The 21395-nt window shown below is 41.1% G+C and overlaps 1 protein-coding gene across 6 annotated transcripts in view; it reads right to left on the minus strand.

The window, feature by feature from the left end:
• Positions 1-19557, minus strand: part of LOC110521069 (protein EFR3 homolog B) — a 65222-nt gene extending 45665 nt beyond the window's left edge. Inside the window, exons 1-2 of one of the 6 annotated variants that reach the window (XM_036975954.1) lie at positions 19157-19557; positions 18333-18482 (exon numbers count right to left, since the gene is read on the minus strand). In XM_036975954.1, the coding sequence (XP_036831849.1) occupies positions 18333-18339 (7 nt within the window). In that variant the 5' untranslated portion in view covers positions 18340-18482; positions 19157-19557. Of the gene's footprint in view, positions 1-13446; positions 13644-13673; positions 13906-16901; positions 17673-18332; positions 18483-19156 lie in introns of those variants that run through there. The other 5 variants (XM_036975956.1, XM_036975957.1, XM_036975952.1 and 2 more) reach the window with 5 other exon arrangements.
• Between the last annotated feature and the right edge of the window lie 1838 nt (positions 19558-21395).

The following is a 21395-nucleotide window of genomic DNA, read 5'->3' on the forward strand; positions in this document are numbered from 1 at the left end:
ACATACATTCTAAGTGATTTCAATGAGTCTTTCTCCATTCTGATTGTTTTAAACTCTTCAATTTAACTTTAAGCAAAAGTACATTTCTGCGTTTTAATCACTTTCTGCATTTCCTGCACTTATTTGAGAATTTCCACACTGCCATGTAGGGCTGCACGATATGGGAAAGCAACAATGTTGATGACAACAATGCTTTTTTCACTTTGCTTCTTAATATAAATCCACTAGTGCTCTGTAATTACACTATTGGTTTGTGTTTTTTTATATCTGAAAATTGTTAGTTTTGTCTTTTCTTATCAAGTTGGACCTAATTTGTGTTAGCCGCTAATGCTAATCACTAGTTACACTTTTTTTTCCTACCCTGACACAATAACTACTCCCTGGCATTTTAATTCGTTGTCATGCCAAACAACTGTATTCAAAGAGCCCACTATTCTATAGAATTAGAACAATCATTCTATTTCCATGATTCCAACAGTTTACCCAAATGTTTTGCTCTAAATCGCAAGTCAAATCACAATTGCAACATTTGGTAAACAATAAGGCCTAGATTGTAGCTGCATTGACCATGCAGACTGAACACAAGTGTCTGGTGATCGAGGAACAACAAATGCACTCCTTGAGTGACAGGGGGCGGGGCTAGGTCTGTGTGGAAAGTGGCTTGGAGAGAGAGAGAGCAGAGAGAGAGAGCAGAGAGAGAGGACTCAAGTAGCAGAGTATACTACAAAAATGGACGTTACACACTTTGTATCGCATTTAACAGACCAAACATTTGAATACCGTTACAGAAGATAAAGTAAAAACCCAAACCAGTCCGTGCATCAATACCGGTATTTAGGAAAATACGGTATACCGCCCAGCCCTAGCTGTGTGTAAGGGTGTATGTGTGGAGGTTCATAGTTTGGTTGGGGGGAAAGGGTTGCACATTGGGGACTTCTGTTTTGTTGTTGAGGGGGGTGAATAAAAATGTGGTGAATAACAATTCTCTTGACAGCAGTGCAGCATATTGGTGGGTGCTGTACTGAACTACCCTATAAAGGTGTGGGCTGGTTGGAGGCAGTACGGAAGTACGGAAGAGGGAACTAGGAATGGTAGAATCGTCAGGAGATTATAGGGGGTAGATGCTAGATGGTAGTTGTGACATTGCAGCACAGCGAGGGGTCTCTGGCTGTCCATTCACCCTCACAGTAAACAGGTTTATTACAGCTCTGCGTACGTCATGTTCCTCTGCTCTCCTACACCAACACACACACACACACACACACACACACCGAGAGCGAGACAAAAGAGAAAGCAAGAAAGGGGTGGAAAGTGCACAGCAAACTCCACAACTGCACAGCAGCCAGTCAGTCTAGGCCCGCGACCCCAGTTTGATATCTGAAAATTCTCGTGACCCCAACCAAGTGAATATTATTTGGTAATTAACAGCCAATGTTTACTTTTTTATTTGGGGCTATGGAAGTCTTTCTGATGGTCTTCTCATCTCATACACATACTTTTAATGTGGGGCTATGACAGTCAATTGCAAATTAGTCTGACTTAATATATATCTCACCACCACTAATGAGTTGGGTGTGCTTGATGCATATCGCGAGGAGCTTTTCAAAGTCAGATGGCGAGGTCGCACGTCATCCCTGTTGTCACATCCAACCTGGATCGATATTTGGTTTTAACGCAGACGATGGTGCTTTCAAAACAACTGGGAACTCAGAAAAATATAAGGTCAAACCATGACGTCAGTGATCTTCAAGTCAGAAAGTCGGAGCTCTAGAAGAATGGGAGAAACTCCTCAAATACAGTGTGTCAAGCTTATAGCAAGAAGACTCGAGGCTGTAATCACTGCCAAAGGTGATTCAACAAAAGTACTCAGTAAAGGGGACTGAATACTTATTTAAAATGTGATATATTTAAAAAAAAATATTAATTTGCAAAAATGTCTAAAAACTTGTTTTTTGCTTTGTCATTATGGGGTATTGTATATACAATATACAATTATTTAATACATTTTAGAATAAGGCTGTATAACGTAACAAAATGAGGAAAAAAGGCATCTTAATACTTTCTGAATGAGCTGTATATGCAAGAAAGAAAAAAAAGAACACAAATAGTTTCCTGATCATCCGTGTATATCTCGCAGATATAGGACAGACACTTCAGAACAAACGTCCTTTAGATTTTCTGTTCCATGTCGTGAATCTGTTATTCAATACATTTCTACGGGCTAATAGCAGTAATGCCAAATTAAATATTTTTTTAATACCTTAAGGGGTCTTAAAATTCTACACCAAGTATCATAAGCTATTTGATATGACCATCTTAAAACAATTCCATATGTTAACCCCACCAGACGCACGCCATCAGTCCAGAAAAAAAGTCCCAAAAAAAAGCCAATTATTATGCTCACTTAGCTGTGCCTCACAAGTAATCAATCAATGTTGCTTCCTAAGTGGACAGTTTGATTTCACAGAAGTGTGATTGACTTGGAGTTACATTGTGTTGTTTAAGTGTTCCCTTTATTTTTTTGAGCAGTGAAATATATATATATATATATATATATATACATACACACACATACACACACATATACATACATACAGTTGAAGTGGGAAATTTACATACATTTAGGTTAAAGTGATTAAAACTCGTTTTTCAACCACTCCACAAATGTCTTGTTAACCTCTCTAGGGTAGGGGGCAGCATTCGGAATTTTGGATGAAAAGCATGCCCAAATTAAACGGCCTGCTACTTGGGCCCAGAACATATGATATGCATATAACTGGTGGAGTTGGATAGAAAACTCTAAAAAGTTTCCAAAACTGTTAAAATACTGTCTGTGAGTATAACAGAACTGATTTGGCAGGCGAAAACCTGAGAAAAATACATTCAGGAAGTCGTTTTGGTTTTGTAGTTTTCTATTCAATGCCATTACAGTATCCATTGACTTAGGACTCAATTTACAGTTCCTATGCCTTCCACTAGATATCAACAGTCTTTAGAAATTGTTTCAGGCTTGTATTCTTATAAATGAGGGAGTAAGACCAGTCTGAATGAGTGGACCCTGACGTGTCACATAGCTTTTTCATGCGCAATCCCGAGTGCATTTCTTGTTTACCTTTTATATTGACAACGTTATTGCCCGGTTGAAATATTATAGATCATTTAGGCTAAAAACAACCTGAGGATTGAATATATTGGATATAAAGAGACTCAAACAAAAGGAACATTTATTGAGTAAATTAACATCTTCTGAGTGCCACCATATGAAGATCATCAAAGGTAAGGGATTAATTTGATCTCTATTTCTGAGTTTTGTAACGCTTCTGCTTGACTGGTTACTGTTTGTAATAATTTGTCAACTGGGCTATGTTCTCAAATAATCGTAATGTATGCTTTCGCCGTAAAGCATTTTTTGAATCTGACACCGTGGTTGGATTCACAAGAAGTTAATCTTTAAACCTATGTAAAATATGTTTTGTTTTTTGAATTTTTATAAATTAGTATTTCTGTATTTGAATTTGGCGCTCTGCAATCTCACTGGATGTTGGCCAGATGGGACGCTAGCGTCCCACATACCCTAGAGAGGTTGACAAACTATAGTTTTGGCAAGTCGGTTAGGACATCTACTATGTGCATGACACAAGTAATTTTTCCAACAATTGTTTACAGACAGATTATTTCACTGTATCACAATTCCAGTGGGTCAGAAGTTGACTGTGTCTTTAAACAACTTGGAAAATTCCAGAAAATTCTGTCATGGCTTTAGAAGCTTCTGATAGGCTAATTGGCATCATTTGAGTCAATTGGAGGTGTATCTGTGGATGTATTTCAAGGCATACCTTCAAATTGCCTCTTTACTTGACATCATGGGAAAATCAAAAGAAAGCCAAGACCTCAGAAAAGAAAATTGTAGACCTCCACAAGTCTGGTTCATCCTTGGGAGCAATTTCCAAATGCCTGAATGTACCATGTTCATCTGTAAAAACAATAGTACGCAAGTATAAACACCATGGGACCACGGAGCCGTCATACCGCCCAGGAAGGAGACACGGTCTGTCTCCTAGAGATGAACGTACTTTGCTGCGAAAAGTGCAAATCAATCCCAGAACAACAGCAAAGGACCTTGTGAAGATGCTGAAGGAAACAGGTACAAAAGTATCTATATCCACAGTAAAACGAGTCCTATATCGACATAACCTGAAAGGCCACTCAGCAAGGGAGAAGCAACTGCTCCAAAACCACCACAAAAAAGCCAGACTACGGTTTGCAACTGCACATGAGGACAAAGATCGTACTTTTTGAAGAAATGTCCTCTGGTCTGATGAAACAAAAATGTAACTATTTGGCCATAATGACCTTTGTTATGTTTGGAGGAAAAGGGGGGAGGCTTCAAGCCGAAGAACACCATCCCAACCGTGAAGCTCGGGGGTGGCATCATCATGTTGTGGGGGTGGTTTGCCGCAGAAGGGACTGGTGCACTTCACAAAATAGATGGCATCATGAGGTAGGAAAATTATGTGGATATATTGAAGCAACATCTCAAGACATCAGTCAGGAAGTTAAAGCTTGGTCACAAATGGGTCTTCCAAATGGACCCCAAGCATACTTCTAAAGTTGTGGCAAAATGGCTTAAGGACAACAAAGGCAAGGTACTGGAGTGGCCATCACAAAGCCCTGACCTCAATCCTATGGAAAATTTGTGGGCAGAACTGAAAAAGCTTGTGCGAGCACAAAGGCCTACAAACCTGACTCAGTTACACCAGCTCTGTCAGGAGGAATAGGCCAAAATTCACCCAACTTATTGTGGGAAGCTTGTGAAAGGCTACCCAAAACGTTTGACCCAAGATAAACAATTTAAAGGCAATGCTACCAAATACTAATTGAGTGCATGTAAACTTCTGACCCACTGGGAATGTGATGAAAGAAATAAAAGCTGAACTAAATCACTCTATTATTATTCTGACATTTCACATTCTTAAAATAAAGTGGTGATCCTAACGGACCTAAGACGGGGAATCTTTACTAGGATTAAATATCAGGAATTGTGAAAAACTGAGTTTAAATGCATTTGTATTAAGGTGTACGTAAACTTCCGACTTCAACTATATATATATATATATATCAGTGCATTCTGATAAGTTGTTGTGCTGGTAGTTATGCATACTCCTCGTACTTTTCTCATTCGTGTGAGAAAGATTGAGGGGAGGTAGAGAGGAAAAGGGGGATAGAGAGAGCTGGAGAGGGGTTGAAAGAAGGATAGAAGGAGTGAGAAGGAACGAAGGAGACAAAAATAGACAAATGGAAGAAGAGAAAGAGAGAGACAAACCTAACCTAAAGAGAAATACATGGACTTAGTACAGACAGACAGGGAGGGAATGTCATCAACAGCTCTTCTCGTTGTCTTATCTGCACCTGCTGTCACAAAGCTGCTCTGTGTTTTTCCAAAGACACGTGGCCTGCAAATGTGAGCAAGTATACCCTAGTCCCCATCAGCACTTTATCCTGCTATCAATATCAGGAAATAGAGAGCTTTTAAATCTTTCCATGGCTGTGCGTGTGCACGTACGTGCGTGTATGGTCTCCCGAAGCCTTATCCATCTGCTACTTCAACAGAACTGCTACTCACTCCCCTGCGTGAGATTGATTGCACTCTGCTATGTGTACGTCTTTAAAATGTGTGTGTGTCTGAAGTCGACCATGTGAACTGGAGTGGAGCTGGAGCGGAGCGTGCCCAATTTGACTGGAGCGTGGAGCGAGATTCCCAAAGGATGGAGCCTCAAGGCCGCTCCAATTTCACTCCAATAGTGCTCACGTCACGAGCTCAGGCATGCCCACCCCAGCATGCATTTGTAGTCTACTTGTGTGCTGCTATGGCCCCTTGCTTTAGCTTTACTGTCATGGAGTTCACTAAATATTTTCATAAAGAAACTGATAAAACACACAGGTGCTAAATAAAGGTGACTTACAAAGATGAGGACCAAGAGCAAGAGAGGGAGTGCAGTGATGGTGTCCACAACTAAATAATCATTGTGGAATCTGAAAAGACACTCATCAAATCAAATGTTATTTGTCACAAGTGCCGAATGCAACTGGTGTAGACTAGAGGTCGACCGATTAATCGGAATGGCTGATTAATTAGTGCCGATTTCAAGTTTTCATAACCATCGGAAATCTGTACTTTTGGACGGCGACTTTGCCGATATACAGTGCCTTGCGAAATTATTCGGCCCCCTTGAACTTTGCGACCTTTTGCCACATTTCAGGCTTCAAACATAAAGATATAAAACTGTATTTTTTTGTGAAGAATCAACAACAAGTGGGACACAATCATGAAGTGGAACGACATTTATTGGATATTATAACTTTTTTAACAAATCAAAAACTGAAAAATTGGGCGTGCAAAATTATTCAGCCCCTTTACTTTCAGTGCAGCAAACTCTCTCCAGAAGTTCAGTGAGGATCTCTGAATGATCCAATGTTGACCTAAATGACTAATGATGATAAATACAATCCACCTGTGTGTAATCAAGTCTCCGTATAAATGCACCTGCACTGTGATAGTCTCAGAGGTCCGTTAAAAGCGCAGAGAGCATCATGAAGAACAAGGAACACACCAGGCAGGTCCGAGATACTGTTGTGAAGAAGATTAAAGCCGGATTTGGATACAAAAAGATTTCCCAAGCTTTAAACATCCCAAGGAGCACTGTGCAAGCGATAATATTGAAATGGAAGGAGTATCAGACCACTGCAAATCTACCAAGACCTGGCCGTCCCTCTAAACTTTCAGCTCATACAAGGAGAAGACTGATCAGAGATGCAGCCAAGAGGCCCATGATCACTCTGGATGAACTGCAGAGATCTACAGCTGAGGTGGGAGACTCTGTCCATAGGACAACAATCAGTCGTATATTGCACAAATCTGGCCTTTATGGAAGAGTGGCAAGAAGAAAGCCATTTCTTAAAGATATCCATAAAAAGTGTCGTTTAAAGTTTGCCACAAGCCACCTGGGAGACACACCAAACATGTGGAAGAAGGTGCTCTGGTCAGATGAAACCAAAATTGAACTTTTTGGCAACAATGCAAAACGTTATGTTTGGCGTAAAAGCAACACAGCTGAACACACCATCCCCACTGTCAAACATGGTGGTGGCAGCATCATGGTTTGGGCCTGCTTTTCTTCAGCAGGGACAGGGAAGATGGTTAAAATTGATGGGAAGATGGATGGAGCCAAATACAGGACCATTCTGGAAGAAAACCTGATGGAGTCTGCAAAAGACCTGAGACTGGGACGGAGATTTGTCTTCCAACAAGACAATGATCCAAAACATAAAGCAAAATCTACAATGGAATGGTTCAAAAATAAACATATCCAGGTGTTAGAATGGCCAAGTCAAAGTCCAGACCTGAATCCAATCGAGAATCTGTGGAAAGAACTGAAAACTGCGGTTCACAAATGCTCTCCATCCAACCTCACTGAGCTCGAGCTGTTTTGCAAGGAGGAATGGGAAAAAAATTCAGTCTCTCGATGTGCAAAACTGATAGAGACATACCCCAAGCGACTTACAGCTGTAATCGCAGCAAAAGGTGGAGCTACAAAGTATTAACTTAAGGGGGCTGAATAATTTTGCACGCCCAATTTTTCAGTTTTTGATTTGTTAAAAAAGTTTGAAATATCCAATAAATGTCGTTCCACTTCATGATTGTGTCCCACTTGTTGTTGATTCTTCACAAAAAAATACAGTTTTATATCTTTATGTTTGAAGCCTGAAATGTGGCAAAAGGTCGCAAAGTTCAAGGGGGCCGAATACTTTCGCAAGGCACTGTATATATATATTTTTTACACCTTTATTTAACTAGGCAAGTCAGTTAACTTCTTACGGCTGGGGGGCAGTATTGAGTAGCTTGGATGAATAAATTGCCCAAACTAAATGGCCTGCTCCTCAGTCTCAGTTGCTAATATATGCATATTATTATTAGTATTGAATAGAATAGAAAACACTCTAAAGTTTCCAAAACTGTCAAAATATTGTCTGTGAGTATAACAGAACTGATATTGCAGGCGAAACCCTGAGGAAAATCAAACCAGGAAATGGCTTCTATTTTGAAAACTCCATGTTCCATAGCCTGCCTTTGCTCCATTTAAAGGGATATCAACCAGATTCCTTTTCATACCGCTTCCTCAAGGTGTCAGTCTTTAGACATAGTTTCAGGCTTTTATTTAGAAAAATGAGCGAGAACGATAACATTGCGTCATTGTATGGCTGGGTGCCAGCAGCGTTTTGTATGCGTAACAGAGTTTGGGCTGCCATTGCCTTTCCCTCTCCTACTGATAAAGACAGTTGAAGGTTGATATATTATCAATTATATATTTTAAAAAACAACCTGAGGATTGATTATAAAAAACGTTTGACATGTTTCTGTGGACATTATGGAAACTATTTGGAATTTGTCTGCGTTGTTGTGACCACTCTTTCCTGTGGATTTCTGAACATAACGCGCCAAACAAACGGAGGTATTTTGGGTATAAAAATAATCTTTATGGAACAAAAGGAACAGTTGTGTAACTGGGAGTCGTGAGTGAAAACATCCGAAGATCAAAAGGTAAACGATTAATTTGATTGCTTTTCTGATTTGTGACCAAGCTACTTGATGCTAAGTGTACATAATGTTTTGTCGAGCGATCGATAAACTTACAAACGCTTGTATTGCTTTCGCTGTAAAGCATATTTTCAAAATCTGACACGACAGGTGGATTAACAAAAGGCTAAGCTGTATTTTCCTATATTGCACTTGTGATTTCATGAATATAAATATTTTTAGTAATATTGTTTGAATGTGGCGCGATGCAATTCAGCGGTCGTTGATGACAATTATCCCGTTAACTTGTTATGGCTGCAATCCCGTTAACAACACATTCTTATTTTCAATGACGGCCAGGAACGGTGGGTTAACTGCCTTGTTCAGGGGCAGAACGACAGATTTTTACCTTGTCAGCTCAGATTTGGAGTAGTTGTTCCCCTTGCTCTGCATGGGTAATGCTGCTTCGAGGGTGGCCCAAAAAAATAGATCTCTGAAATGTTTCATTAATTTTCTTTCTATTATCTGTATAACATAATAGATTTTGGTCCAATAGGCCTGGCCCATTCCCACGTTCAAGGAGCTTTCCGTTTTGATTAGGTTTTGCCTAAAAACCTTTAGGCCTACGTATAATTATTATAATTGTTTTTCCTTCTCCGCATCTCTGCCCAGAAAAAGGGTGTTTAGCATCCCCAGTGGCTCTGCCAGTGTAGAGAGGATATTCTTTGCATGAAGGATATACCATTGCATGAGCATGAAGCCACAGACTGGCCAAACTCGTGTTTCTAAAGATGAATTCAAAAAAGTCATTTTTTTGTTTAAATTGTATTTAATTCTAAGTCACAGCGTACAGTATATGCACAATTTATGGAATTATTTAATACAATGAAATGTTGTTTAAATGCTGTGCGCTTTAGGTCCCTACCAGCCTATTGTGTCGCACTCGCAAGAGCTTCAATGTATTTCTTTGCAGGCTATAGCCTTGAAAGAATAGACAGACAATTTATTTTCGTTCCTTAGGCTCCCTGTCTGGCTCCTGAGCAATTTAGAGTGTTTATATGCGGTTTAATATGAATATGTAGCCAATTTGAAATTATGTTCGCTTCTTAAAAATGCACTTTTTCATGTTTATTCAAATACTTTTCATTCAAATCCACATGGTTTGGTTTCAATACTTAAAAATCAACTGGTAGGTCCAGGTAGTCACAAAAATAGATGGGTGTTGGTTAAACTGTGATTTTATTGAATGGAGCTAATTTTTTTTCCTGTGAGTTTCTTTTCCTGTGAGAGCGGAACAGTTTTTAGCAGAGCAGTAAGAAAGGACATGGAGCGCCAGAGCAGAGCAATGAGCGGGATTTCCAACCGCTCACATGGTCTGGTGTGAAGTAAGTGTGTGTGTGTGTGTGTGTGTGTGTGTGTGTGTGTGGCAGGCCCATGTCCTGAGAAGTATCGTGACCAAATGACGTCATCACACACTCCCTACCTACTGTGCTCAGCACGCTTCACTGTAACCAGTGCATACTGCAAAGATAATCCAGCCCATTATTGCATGCTACATGCACAGCAATCATATACACACTCTGTACTCTGCTCACCATGATGGTTAAAAGCGGGGAGCCTTCAGGGCCATTACATAAGGGGGAGGGGGGGGGGGGGGGGGGGGGGGTGTAGAGAGAGAGACACACACCACTTCTTGCTATTTTTATCAGCACAGAGAGCAACCAAACGTCACTAAATCTACAGCCCCACCCAGACACAGACCAAGTAGAGGAGAGTATAATGGTCTGTAGCTCCAGTCTCTGTTAAAGTCATTAATAGGAAATAGAGACAGAGTACCATTGAGTGCCACTCAGGCCACACAGACAGACACAGAAACACGAGAGCCTCCGTCACCGTTTGACATAGACTTCCGTGTGACTTTTGACATTAAATCGATCAAAGTCTGCTGCTGGAAAAACTTGTGTTATGGCGTTACACCCACTGCTATATTGTGGATAAAGAGTTACTTGTCTAACAGAACACAGAGGGTGTTCTTTAATGGAAGTCTCTCAAATATAATCCAGTTGGAATTGGGAATTCCCCGGGGCAGCTGTTTATGTCCCTTTCTTTTTTCAATTTTTACTAATGACATGCCACTGACTTTGAGTAAAGCCAGAGTGTCTATGTATGCGGATGACTCAACACTATACACGTCAGCTACTACAGCGACTGAAATGACTGCAACACTCAAAGAGCTGCAGTTAGTTTCAGAGTGGGTGGCAAGGAATAAGTTAGCCCTAAATATTTCTAAAACTAAAAGCATTGTATTTGGAACAAAACTCACTAAACCCTTAAACCTCAACTAAATATTGTAATAAATAATGTGGAAATTGAGCAAGTTCAGATGACTAAACTGCTTGGAGTAACACTAGATTGTAAACTGTCATGGTCAAAATATATTGATGCAGTAGTAGCTAAGATAGGGAGGGATAAGTCTGTCTATAATAAAGCGATGCTCTCCCTCCTTAATAACACTATCAACAAGGCAGGTCCTACAGGCCCTAGATTTGTCGCACCTTGCCTACTGTTCAGTCGTGTGGTCAGGTGACACAAAAAGGACTTAGCCAATTGCAATTGGCTCAGAACAGGGCAGCACGGCTGGCCCTTGGATGTTCACAGAGAGCTAATATTAATAATATGCATGTCAATCTCTCCTGGCTGAATGTTGCGGAGAGACTCTTCATCACTACTTTTATTTATGAGAGGTATTGACATGTTGAATGGGCCGAGCTGTCTGTCTAAACTACTGGCACACAACTCGGACACCATGCATACCCAACAAGAGGTCTTTTCACAGTCCCCAAGTCCAGAACAGACTATGGGAGGCACACAGGACTACATGGAACTCTATTCCACATCAAGTAACTGACGCAAGCAGTACATTTAGATATAAAAAAACCCTAATGGAACAGAGGGGACTGTGAAGCAACACAAACATTGGAGCACACACACACACGGGTTTAGTGCTGTAGATATGTGGTAGAGTAGGGGCCTGAGGGCACCCAGTGTGTTGTGAAATCTGTGAATGCATTGTAATGTTTTTAAAATTGTATAAACTGCCTTAATTGTGCTGGACCCCAGTAAGAGTAGCTGCTGCTTTGGTAGCAGCTAATGGGGATCCATAATAAATGCAACATACTATCACTAGCAGACATTTCCACAGCCAAACACACACACACACACACCCCGATCGTAAAGAAGATCACGGAACATACTGCACACCTCCAATTCATTGAACGTGTCAAATGCTGTGTGGGTGAGAGAAAACATGCTGGATGAGCACAGCTAAACACGACACAATATCATTTTTTTTTATTTTTTTAAATTTTTTATTTAACCTTTATTTAACCAGGCAAGTCAGTTAAGAACAAATTCTTATTTTCAATGACGGCCTGGGAACAGTGGGTTAACTGCCTGTTCAGGGGCAGAACGACAGATTTGTACCTTGTCAGCTCGGGGGTTTGAACTCGCAACCTTCCGGTTACTAGTCCAACACTCTAACCACTAGGCTACCCTGCCGCCCCTCATTAGGCTATATGTACCTATCAGTTAAACTGTGTACCTTCGGACCTGCATGAACATGATCCATACAGATCTATAGTGTACAGTAATGCACTGAACTGAATGTGAGCTCAAAGACTCAGCATGCGGCATTCATACCACAGCTGAATGAATGGCAGCATATTGAAGCACTATAGGAAAGAATGAAAAACATCCTGTATTATCTAAATTAACAGTGGATAGCCATTCATTTAGCTAATGGACCAACATCAATACAGTGATTTATCTCAATAAACAACAGCCTCCTGGAACATAACAACCTCCACACACACACGTCAATAGCCAGTGTGTGTGGTTGAACGGCAAAATTACATAGCAGTACAGCTAGTAGGGCATGGAAATTGCCAGGGACCTAAAGATTCGATATTATCATGATACGATATGTATTGTGATTCTCATGAATCGCAATTCGATACTGCGATTTCATTGAGATTCGATGTTCCAAACACATTGCTCACCATGTCTGTTGCAGAGGGACAAGAGAGCATGAGAAAACAAGTTGTATTCATCAGTCAGGGAAATACATAAAAGTGCAAACTATTTAAAAAAGAAGATGGAGAACAAGCTCTAGGATGAATAATACCAGAGTTTTAACGCAGGTACAGCAGACTAGCGCTAGCTAGCGCTCATATACATATATATTTTAGTTATTTTTTTATTATATTTTTTTAATCAATACTTGGAGTCAAAGTACCAATATAATATTGTCCAAAAATAATATTGAGATAGGTAACTATGCATTTTTTCCCTGATCGTTCAACAGGGTTGACTGTGTTAGGCTATTACACACACACACACACACACACACACACACACACATGTATTAGGCTAGTGCATTAAGAGTGTGTATCACACACATATTGATGTGCCCACACAAACATGTCAATATACCATAGAGGACCAGCAGACGTATACAACTTCAGGGACAGTATAAGAAGATGACGATAAGCAGCAACTTACATAGTTCACCTAGAACGTACATGATCAGACACAGCTGGACACCTCTTCAGTACCACCACAACACTACAGTTAACGCTATTAGAGTACCATATTTTATACAGTTCCATATGCATACAAGTCACATACAAGTCACATACTAGTCTACATGCATAAAATACCATAGACTGTCCAGAGCAGTGACCATCACTGGGAAGATAAGAAACCATGGATTTTAGAGAATGTAGGAAAACTGGCTCAACGGAGGATGATTGACATTGCGCAGGAGCACACACACACACACACAGAGAGAAAAGGATACTTAGCATTCTTACCATACATCGATCACGATGCTGACGCGTTTCACTATCTGCCTGCAGCTTCTCTGATGCGGTCACGGATAGTCACACGCACACACACACACTGCTGTGCAAACAAGACACCGAAAAATACACACACACAGTGTTCTTTGGGATTAATACATAGGTGCACGGTCATATACACACACAGTCTTGTAGGCACACAAGCTTGCTCCCTGCAATAAAAATGAACACACACATACGCTGTACGAGAAGGCTGACAGACAGCATCAGCGAGAAGCGTGTTGCGATGACCTTGTATTTTCCCGTTTGCGCTCCCAATCGCTCAGTCTCAAGAGAATGACGCTGATTTCACACACACGCACACACACCTCCTATCCAATCACAATTCACACACAAGAGAGCGAGAGAGAGAGAGGGGTGGGGGGGACAGCTCTGCACCTACAGGGGCTGTGAGGAAGAAACCCTCCACCCACTCACTCTTCAGCTCCCTTGCTCTCCCTCGCTCCCTCTCTCCACCCTCTGCCTGCATCACCCCCCTCATCCACCATCAGTCTTCCCATTTCCTCATTTACAGAAACCCAGCTTAAAACCCCAAAGAGCAAGCAATGCAAATGTAGAAGCAACGCAGATAGTCTATTATTGAACATGCAACTCCTGTAATGAAGCCGCTAATAAAACGTCCTTTTCAAACATTTACCAAAACGCAATTCTCAGGAAAACACAGTTGTAAACAGAACACCTAACGCGAGCGGTTCTGGGATAGAGATGAACATCTTCCTTAGGGATCTCATAGCAACAATTAGGATGGGTTGCTAATATGACTAGGATTGTGCCTTTGGCTTCTGGACAACGTAAGAAAGTTTATATGAAAACCAATCAATTTTATTTTTAGAATAATTGCTTCCACGTTTCTATGGTTGGATTTTGACTAGACTACTTTGAAGCAAGATAAGACAAGCCTCATCATTTGAAGTGTTCAGGTTTCAGACAATTATACTGCCTCAAGCTGACATTGTAGTGGTTGGTGACGCGCTGACTGCCTGCCTATCATCGTCTATAACCCATGGCGCTCTTTAATTACAAGTTCAGATAGAGAAATAAAAATAGTAGCACTTTTTAAAATTGTGGCCATCAAAACAGTAAACACGGGATTGCATTTAGAATTGTTATTTTTTGCGTATTGACTGGGCTTATAAAAGCACGTTTTACTCAATTACCAGCTTTGTGAGGAGCTACTCTCACGCTGTCTGACATGTGGTAGGCTATTCCGCTCCTCAAACTAGGCTCTGCATGCTGTGCGTGTGTGATTAACAAAATACATGAAGACTAGGGATGCACGATATATCAGTGAAAATGTCAAAATCGGACGATATTAGCTAAAAATGCCAACATCAGTATCGGCCGATGTCTAGTTTAATGCCCCGATGTGCAAAACCAATGTCAAAGCTGACGTGCATACCTATATAACGTATGTAATGACGGCACATAAAATTTTGCGCTATATGTGCAACACAGCATTCCTAACCTAGCCCACAATGTCTGCTGTGTGGATCGAGCAGTCAACAAGTCGAAGGGTCATTTGAAAGAGGAACAAAATTTCAGCGAGCCAACTCAAAGGTGAAATCGATTAAAGCCAAGAATAATGGAATACATTGCGCTTGACAATCTACCGTTCTCTGTCGTGGGTGATGTTGGCTTTCGCCGACTGGTCGAGCACCGGTACACACCACCAAGTGCGCTGTTTCAGATGTTGCCCTACCGGAGTTACACAGTAATAGCGTCACTGCTATTAGCTTCATGACATACAGTGGGGCAAAAAAGTATTTAGTCAGCCACCAATTGTGCAAGTTCTCCCACTTAAAAAGATGAGAGAGGCCTGTAATTTTCATCATAGGTACACTTCAACTATGACAGACAAAATGAGAAAAAAAATCCAGAAAATCACATTGTAGTATTTTTTATGAATTTATTTACAAATTATGGTGGAAAATAAGTATACCAAGGAATTCCGTTTGGGTTTTTGCGTGTCAAAAAATATACAGTAGCACTGTCAAAGCTGTACAAAAAAGTCTGCAAAAAAGCAACACTGGCCACGAACGATGTGTTTATAATACTGCGTTGGTAATAAAGCATAATTTGTTTGACCGCAACTCCTGGGGTAGCTAGCTTTAGCTTGGTACCTAGCTAGCACCAATATAACCAGCCTGAAAACAATGACCAGTAGAACCTGCAGTCATTTTCATTATTCTTAGCAATGATTTAGGAATCCTGCAATGATTTAGGAATACGTAAATGATTTAGGAATACGTAAATGCCAACAAAATGACTTTTTTAACTAGGCAAGTCAGTTAAGAACAAATTCCTATTTACAATGATGGCCCGGACGAAGCTGGGCCAATTGTGCGCCGCACTATGGGACTCCCAATCACGGCCGGATGTGATACAGCCTGGATTCAAACCAGGGACTGTAGTGACGCCTCTTGCACTGAGATGCAGTGCCTTAGACCGCTGGGTCCGTGTGTGTGTTAACTATACTAGAATGCTTAAAAGGCCATTCAAATTGTGAATAGCGGTATCGTTTTTTTTGGCAAGGCTATCGGTCAAAAACGTCATATTGGTGCATCACTAATGAGGACTAATGAAAATACACATTCGCCAATTTAATTCCACTAAATTATGAAAATTAACCTATAGACCGATAAGCATGACCAATCAAATGTATTTTGGGCGGTTAACCGATTAACATGCTTTTTACATTTATATCACAAACCATTTTTTTTTTTTAAATCAATATGATGAAAGTGGCCATTTTAAGCATTTGAAGACCTACAGCATAGTCCTTATAGTGTACCCTCAAATATGGAGTGTCTAGACTCTGAAATACTATTTTTCAAATACATTAGTATGAATGTCTCAAAACGATCCTTTTTGATTTTTTTTTTTTACATTATATTGTTTGAAACAATATACTCTTCAGACACACAACATTTCCAGAGTTGCTCTCTGGTTCTTTTAATGATATGACCCATTTTTCTTTTACATAGAAATGTATATTATAGGTTATAAACCAATCACAGCCCTGCTTTAGGATTGTACATTCAGCAAACCACCAGCACATGAAGTTCCCTTTGAATCCATTTACCATTCACTGTGTTGGTGGTGCTCATAAAATGGATCAGAACTTCAAAATTAGCAGAGCACCCACTATGGAAATGTGATGTACTTGTAGAGTATACTGTTCCAAACAATACGTCTTAAGATGAACAGATTCAAAAAGGGTAATTGAGATATATTAATATTGTACTTGATTTTTTTTTTTTAACTGCACAGGTAAACGAGTGTGAGTGTGGAAAAATGCTGAGCCACAGTGAAACAAAAAGACAGTTGTAGGAAGAGAGAAGTGGGAAGAAACTAGAGGAACAGAGAAACAGACACAGAGAGTACGAGGCGGAGATGGGACCTCTTACCCCTGCCAACGCGATGATCCAGGAGGAAACGACAGTCCAGTGTCAGCCTCCGAGAGGCCGGGACATCGGGCACAGGCAGGGGCATGGTGGGTACACACACACACACCGGCTCACACACACTCAAGCACACAGCTAGTCTCTCACACACAGAAGCAAATTCTCGCACAAAAACACACACTGATACGCTGGAACACATACAAACACATAGGCTAGGCTATATAAAATCAAGTTCCAATGACAAGACAAAAAAATTACTCTAGTCTTGCATACAAATCAGTCCTGTCGTAAATCTACACAACCGCTCAGAGCCTCAAACAAGCCTGACAACACTAACTAAAGACTGTTCATTTCTTAACACAGAAACACACATATCCATAACCCACCTTGTCAAATCCTTAACACATGGATTGACCACAAACAACACGCCCTTCACACATACGCACCAGCTTAAACCTCAGCAACAAAACACCACACACACACACCCTCCATACAGCTCCAACCAATGTGAAGAATTTCACAGACACACAGTCACACAGCCCTTATGGCCTCTGCCGAAGACAACTTGTGTCTCCCTCAGAGTCTCTGTCCTGTGTTTCTTCTTCAGCTAGTGGAGGAGCTAACAGAGAACAGCCTGGGTGCCTTGGCTTTCAGTGCACTATGAGATTAGCGATTAGCCCCTTCTATAGCTGCTCTGCCTCCCTTTCTATCCCTCTCTCATTAATAAACATCTCACTAACACAATGGGCTTCACTATCCACCCTCTGTCTCTCTGTGTGAGAAAGAGAGGGAGGGAGAGAGAACAAGCTGCATTGCTTGCTGTTTGGGGTTTTAGGATGGGTTTCTGTATAGCACTGTGACATCTGCTGATTAAAAAAATGAGGCCATTTTTACATTTAACTAGGCAAGTCAGTTAAGAACAAATTATTATTTACAATGACAGCCTACAGGGGAAAAGTGGGTTAACTGCCTTGTTCAGGGACAGAACGACATATTTTTACCTTGTCAGCTCGGGGATTCGATCTAGCAACATTTTGGATGGCCCAATGCTCTAACCGCTAGGCTACCTGCCGCCCCTCTAATAAATACATTTGATTGACTGATCAGAGAGGCAGCCTTTCAGCTACTTGGCAAGAGGTTTGCCAGCAGACACCAATGCTGGGGAAACGTCTGGAAACGTATATTTTCATACACTGAACCTGGACACACTCAAGACACAAATACATACACACTAGTACACAGACAACCTATCACATAGGAGGGACAGGGGCACCTCCTTGAGTGATTCACTGAAGACTTTGATTAAGCAGCTCAGGGACTTTTCAGCCTCTGCAGCAGTTCAGCTTAGAAATGACCTCCACTGCATTCAGGATGCATAACCCTCTTGTGTACTACAGTATTAAAGCTATTCGGGAAATTGCAGATATTGCTTACCTGTCATATTCAATATTCGTCACCAGGCGTCGTTGTTCTCTACGAGCTGGTTCTGTCTAATCCAGTGTAGAGGTTTAGTTGGGAGAGACCCCCAAAGTAATGCTTTTCCGGGGGCAGACACAAAAGGAAAACCGCAGGTTATCCTTAGGCCTGTGAAAAATGTTGTTAGGTTAGCTTGTAGCTAGGTTGTACAGTTGGCACATTAGGCAACTACTGTAAGGAAATTATTGTTAAACATTGGCTAGATGACAATCTGCCTTCTCTGTCTCTGTTCATAGGCTGTTTATACATGCAAATTCTCACTGATGAACTGTCAGCTAAGCTAGCTAACTGGTAACGTTAACCCATGTGTAGCTAGCTAGCATTTTAACAAGTAGGCTGGCCAGCTAGCTAGATTATGATTAACTATAACCAACCACTTTATTAGCTAGCTATCTGACAGCATATTCGCTTGCAAAACAATTAACGTGAGATAGCTAACATATATTGACACATACGCTAGCTAGATGCTGCTGCTAGCCATCATGTCAGTTAGCTAATAATTTCCCCTCTTAACACCAAGTAACTAGTTAATATCAAAGACTGTACAGTAGGTTTGGAAACTCTGCTAATATTGTTAACGTCAATTTGCAAGCACCACGTTATTTTAGCAGTAGTTTGCTTAGCTTGCCACAACAACAGCATTCACACATTTGGTTAGCTAGGTAACGTTAGCTAGTTAATAACGTTAGCTAGTTAATAACGTTAGCTCGAGCTGGCTCATTGAATCACTCAAAGACAACTACAATTGTGAATGAAGAATTGGTCGTAAAAAACGCTCTTACCGTGGGTTGACTTGAGATCATGAAATTGATGATTCGCCGAAAAGTATCCCTAACTTGCTGTCCAGCTGGGTTGTCTATCTTGCTAGCTAGCTACCGTCTTAAACCCCCCGTAGCCTGAATTTGAAGAAGGGTCCACCCAGTTCATCGTGTCAAAATGTTCAGTCAGATTCTGTCCCGTCCTTTCCCCAAAACGCTACGCACGCCCGAGCTTACTGTGCAAGAACAACATGCACTTATTGGAGCAGTATCCTCGACATTCTTGACAGATGTTTTCAAGCCATAAATTACTTTTTACAACAAAAGTGTAAGCTACATTGATAATAATGTAGATATTTAGCTAGCTGTATTATCCTGCAGCCTAACTAAGCATATTATTCGTTAGCTTTTTCTTGAACTTCTATAATTGTCTATCATAATATTTAGGATAAGAAAAATGCAATTGCTTTAGTTAATCTAATATGTATTTGGGCTAAACAAATAAAATGTGTATATGTCTGACTATGGAATGAATACTGAAGTACTGTATCTTCACTGGACCTTGGATGATGCACCACCTCACTAATGGTACATTGATTGTTATTCCAGCTGGGGGCAGTAGTGGGTTCAGCTGCTGATGCGGCTGTACTGCGGCTGCTGCTGCGTTGCGCTGCTGCGGCTGCTGCTGCGCGCGGTTGCTGTTGCGCTGCTTCTTCTTCTTTCGCTTAATAGCGTTTGCAACAATTATATGTTCATTCCGCCACCTACAGTACAGGTGGATAATAAGGATCCAAAAAGGAAAAAAATGCGGGGTAAAAATATCGAATACATTTTTTTAAAGTCCATACAAACTATCAGTAACGAAATGTTAATTCATCTAAATCAGCCTGCTTTTCAGTTTTAATCAGGTCCCTACACAGGCTCAGGATCCTGGGATGGCGGGTGTAATATTTGTGTTTTGGAGAAAATTACAGGGAGTAATTACCGGGAGACGGGAGTACAGTTTATTGTCGTTTAGTAAGATCATTTCGTGCCCTACAGCTCCCGGGCCAATAGCGCGCATGTGCACTTCTATTAGGCGTTGTAACATAATACTGCCTTAATACATTACTGCTTAGTAACAGCATAGTAACTAATATAGACAGATATAGATAACCAATACTACACTCCTCCTCCATAACTTTTAACTTCCAGAGAACAAGGGAAATACATTAGGGAAATACTAATGCAATATCTGAACAATGCATTCATAAGCATTTCTCAACTACTGGGTTGAAGCAGATTTTCCAGAGCCCAGCACAAATCCAGGGGATTATTCTACCCGGAAGATGGATTTTGTACTAATAACTAGCCCAGGTAATGTCCTTTTTCTTTCCTTTTATTAAAATGAAGGTTTAATAAAAACATGTTTAAAGTGTTTGTTTTACTGTTCGTTACCTCCTGAAATAGCTCAATTCACAGGTCAAGCTTTTGAGGTGCCCTTCACTGTCGAACAGGATATCTCCGCTCCTCCTGGGCTTCCGGTGGTGGGCCAGGTTCGGGTGGAAGGTCAGGCTCTGTCTCCCCCGTATGTCCACAGTCAGGAGAATAGTCCTGGGGGGTCATTATTGTTCTTGTTCTCTCGGCATGTCTCTGCTAGGGCGTTGGACCATAGCAGATGATCCACATGAACGTTGACATGGCGATGATCAACTTGGACTTGGTAAGTCAAGGGTCCTCTGCGTTGCAAGATCACACCTGAGTTCCACAGGCACTTGGTGTGTCTTAAGTCACCTACCATCACCCTCTCTCCCTCTTTGAAATCTCTGACTGTCTTTGTGTCTGTCATGAGCTTTCTTCTGCTATAGCTGGTGCTTTGCCACACTGTTTGACGAGTCTGGGTTCAACAATGTCAGACGGGTACGTGGTTGAAGTTTCAGAAAGAGTTCAGCTGGTGTACGTTCCGTTACTTTGTCTGGTGTGTTACGGTAAGTAAACAGGAAATGGGGAAGTCTTTGGTGGGTGGGCACAGACTGATCCTTGAGTCTAGTCCAGGCCTTCTTAAAGGTTTGCCCGGCTCTCTCCGCTGCCCCGTTTGATGCCAGATGGTGAGGTGGTGACAGGATGTGCCTTACTCTGTTGTTCTTGAGAAACATTTTGAAATATTTTGCTGTGGAAAGGTGGGCCTTCGTCCGAGACAAGCTCCTTGACTAGTCCAAAGTATGCAAACAGGTGTCTGAGAAGATTGACGATCTTCTCAGCTGTAGTCAGTTGAGTAGGGAAC

Source organism: Oncorhynchus mykiss, chromosome 4, assembly GCF_013265735.2.
Source record: "Oncorhynchus mykiss isolate Arlee chromosome 4, USDA_OmykA_1.1, whole genome shotgun sequence".
NCBI classification, from domain to species: domain Eukaryota; kingdom Metazoa; phylum Chordata; class Actinopteri; order Salmoniformes; family Salmonidae; genus Oncorhynchus; species Oncorhynchus mykiss.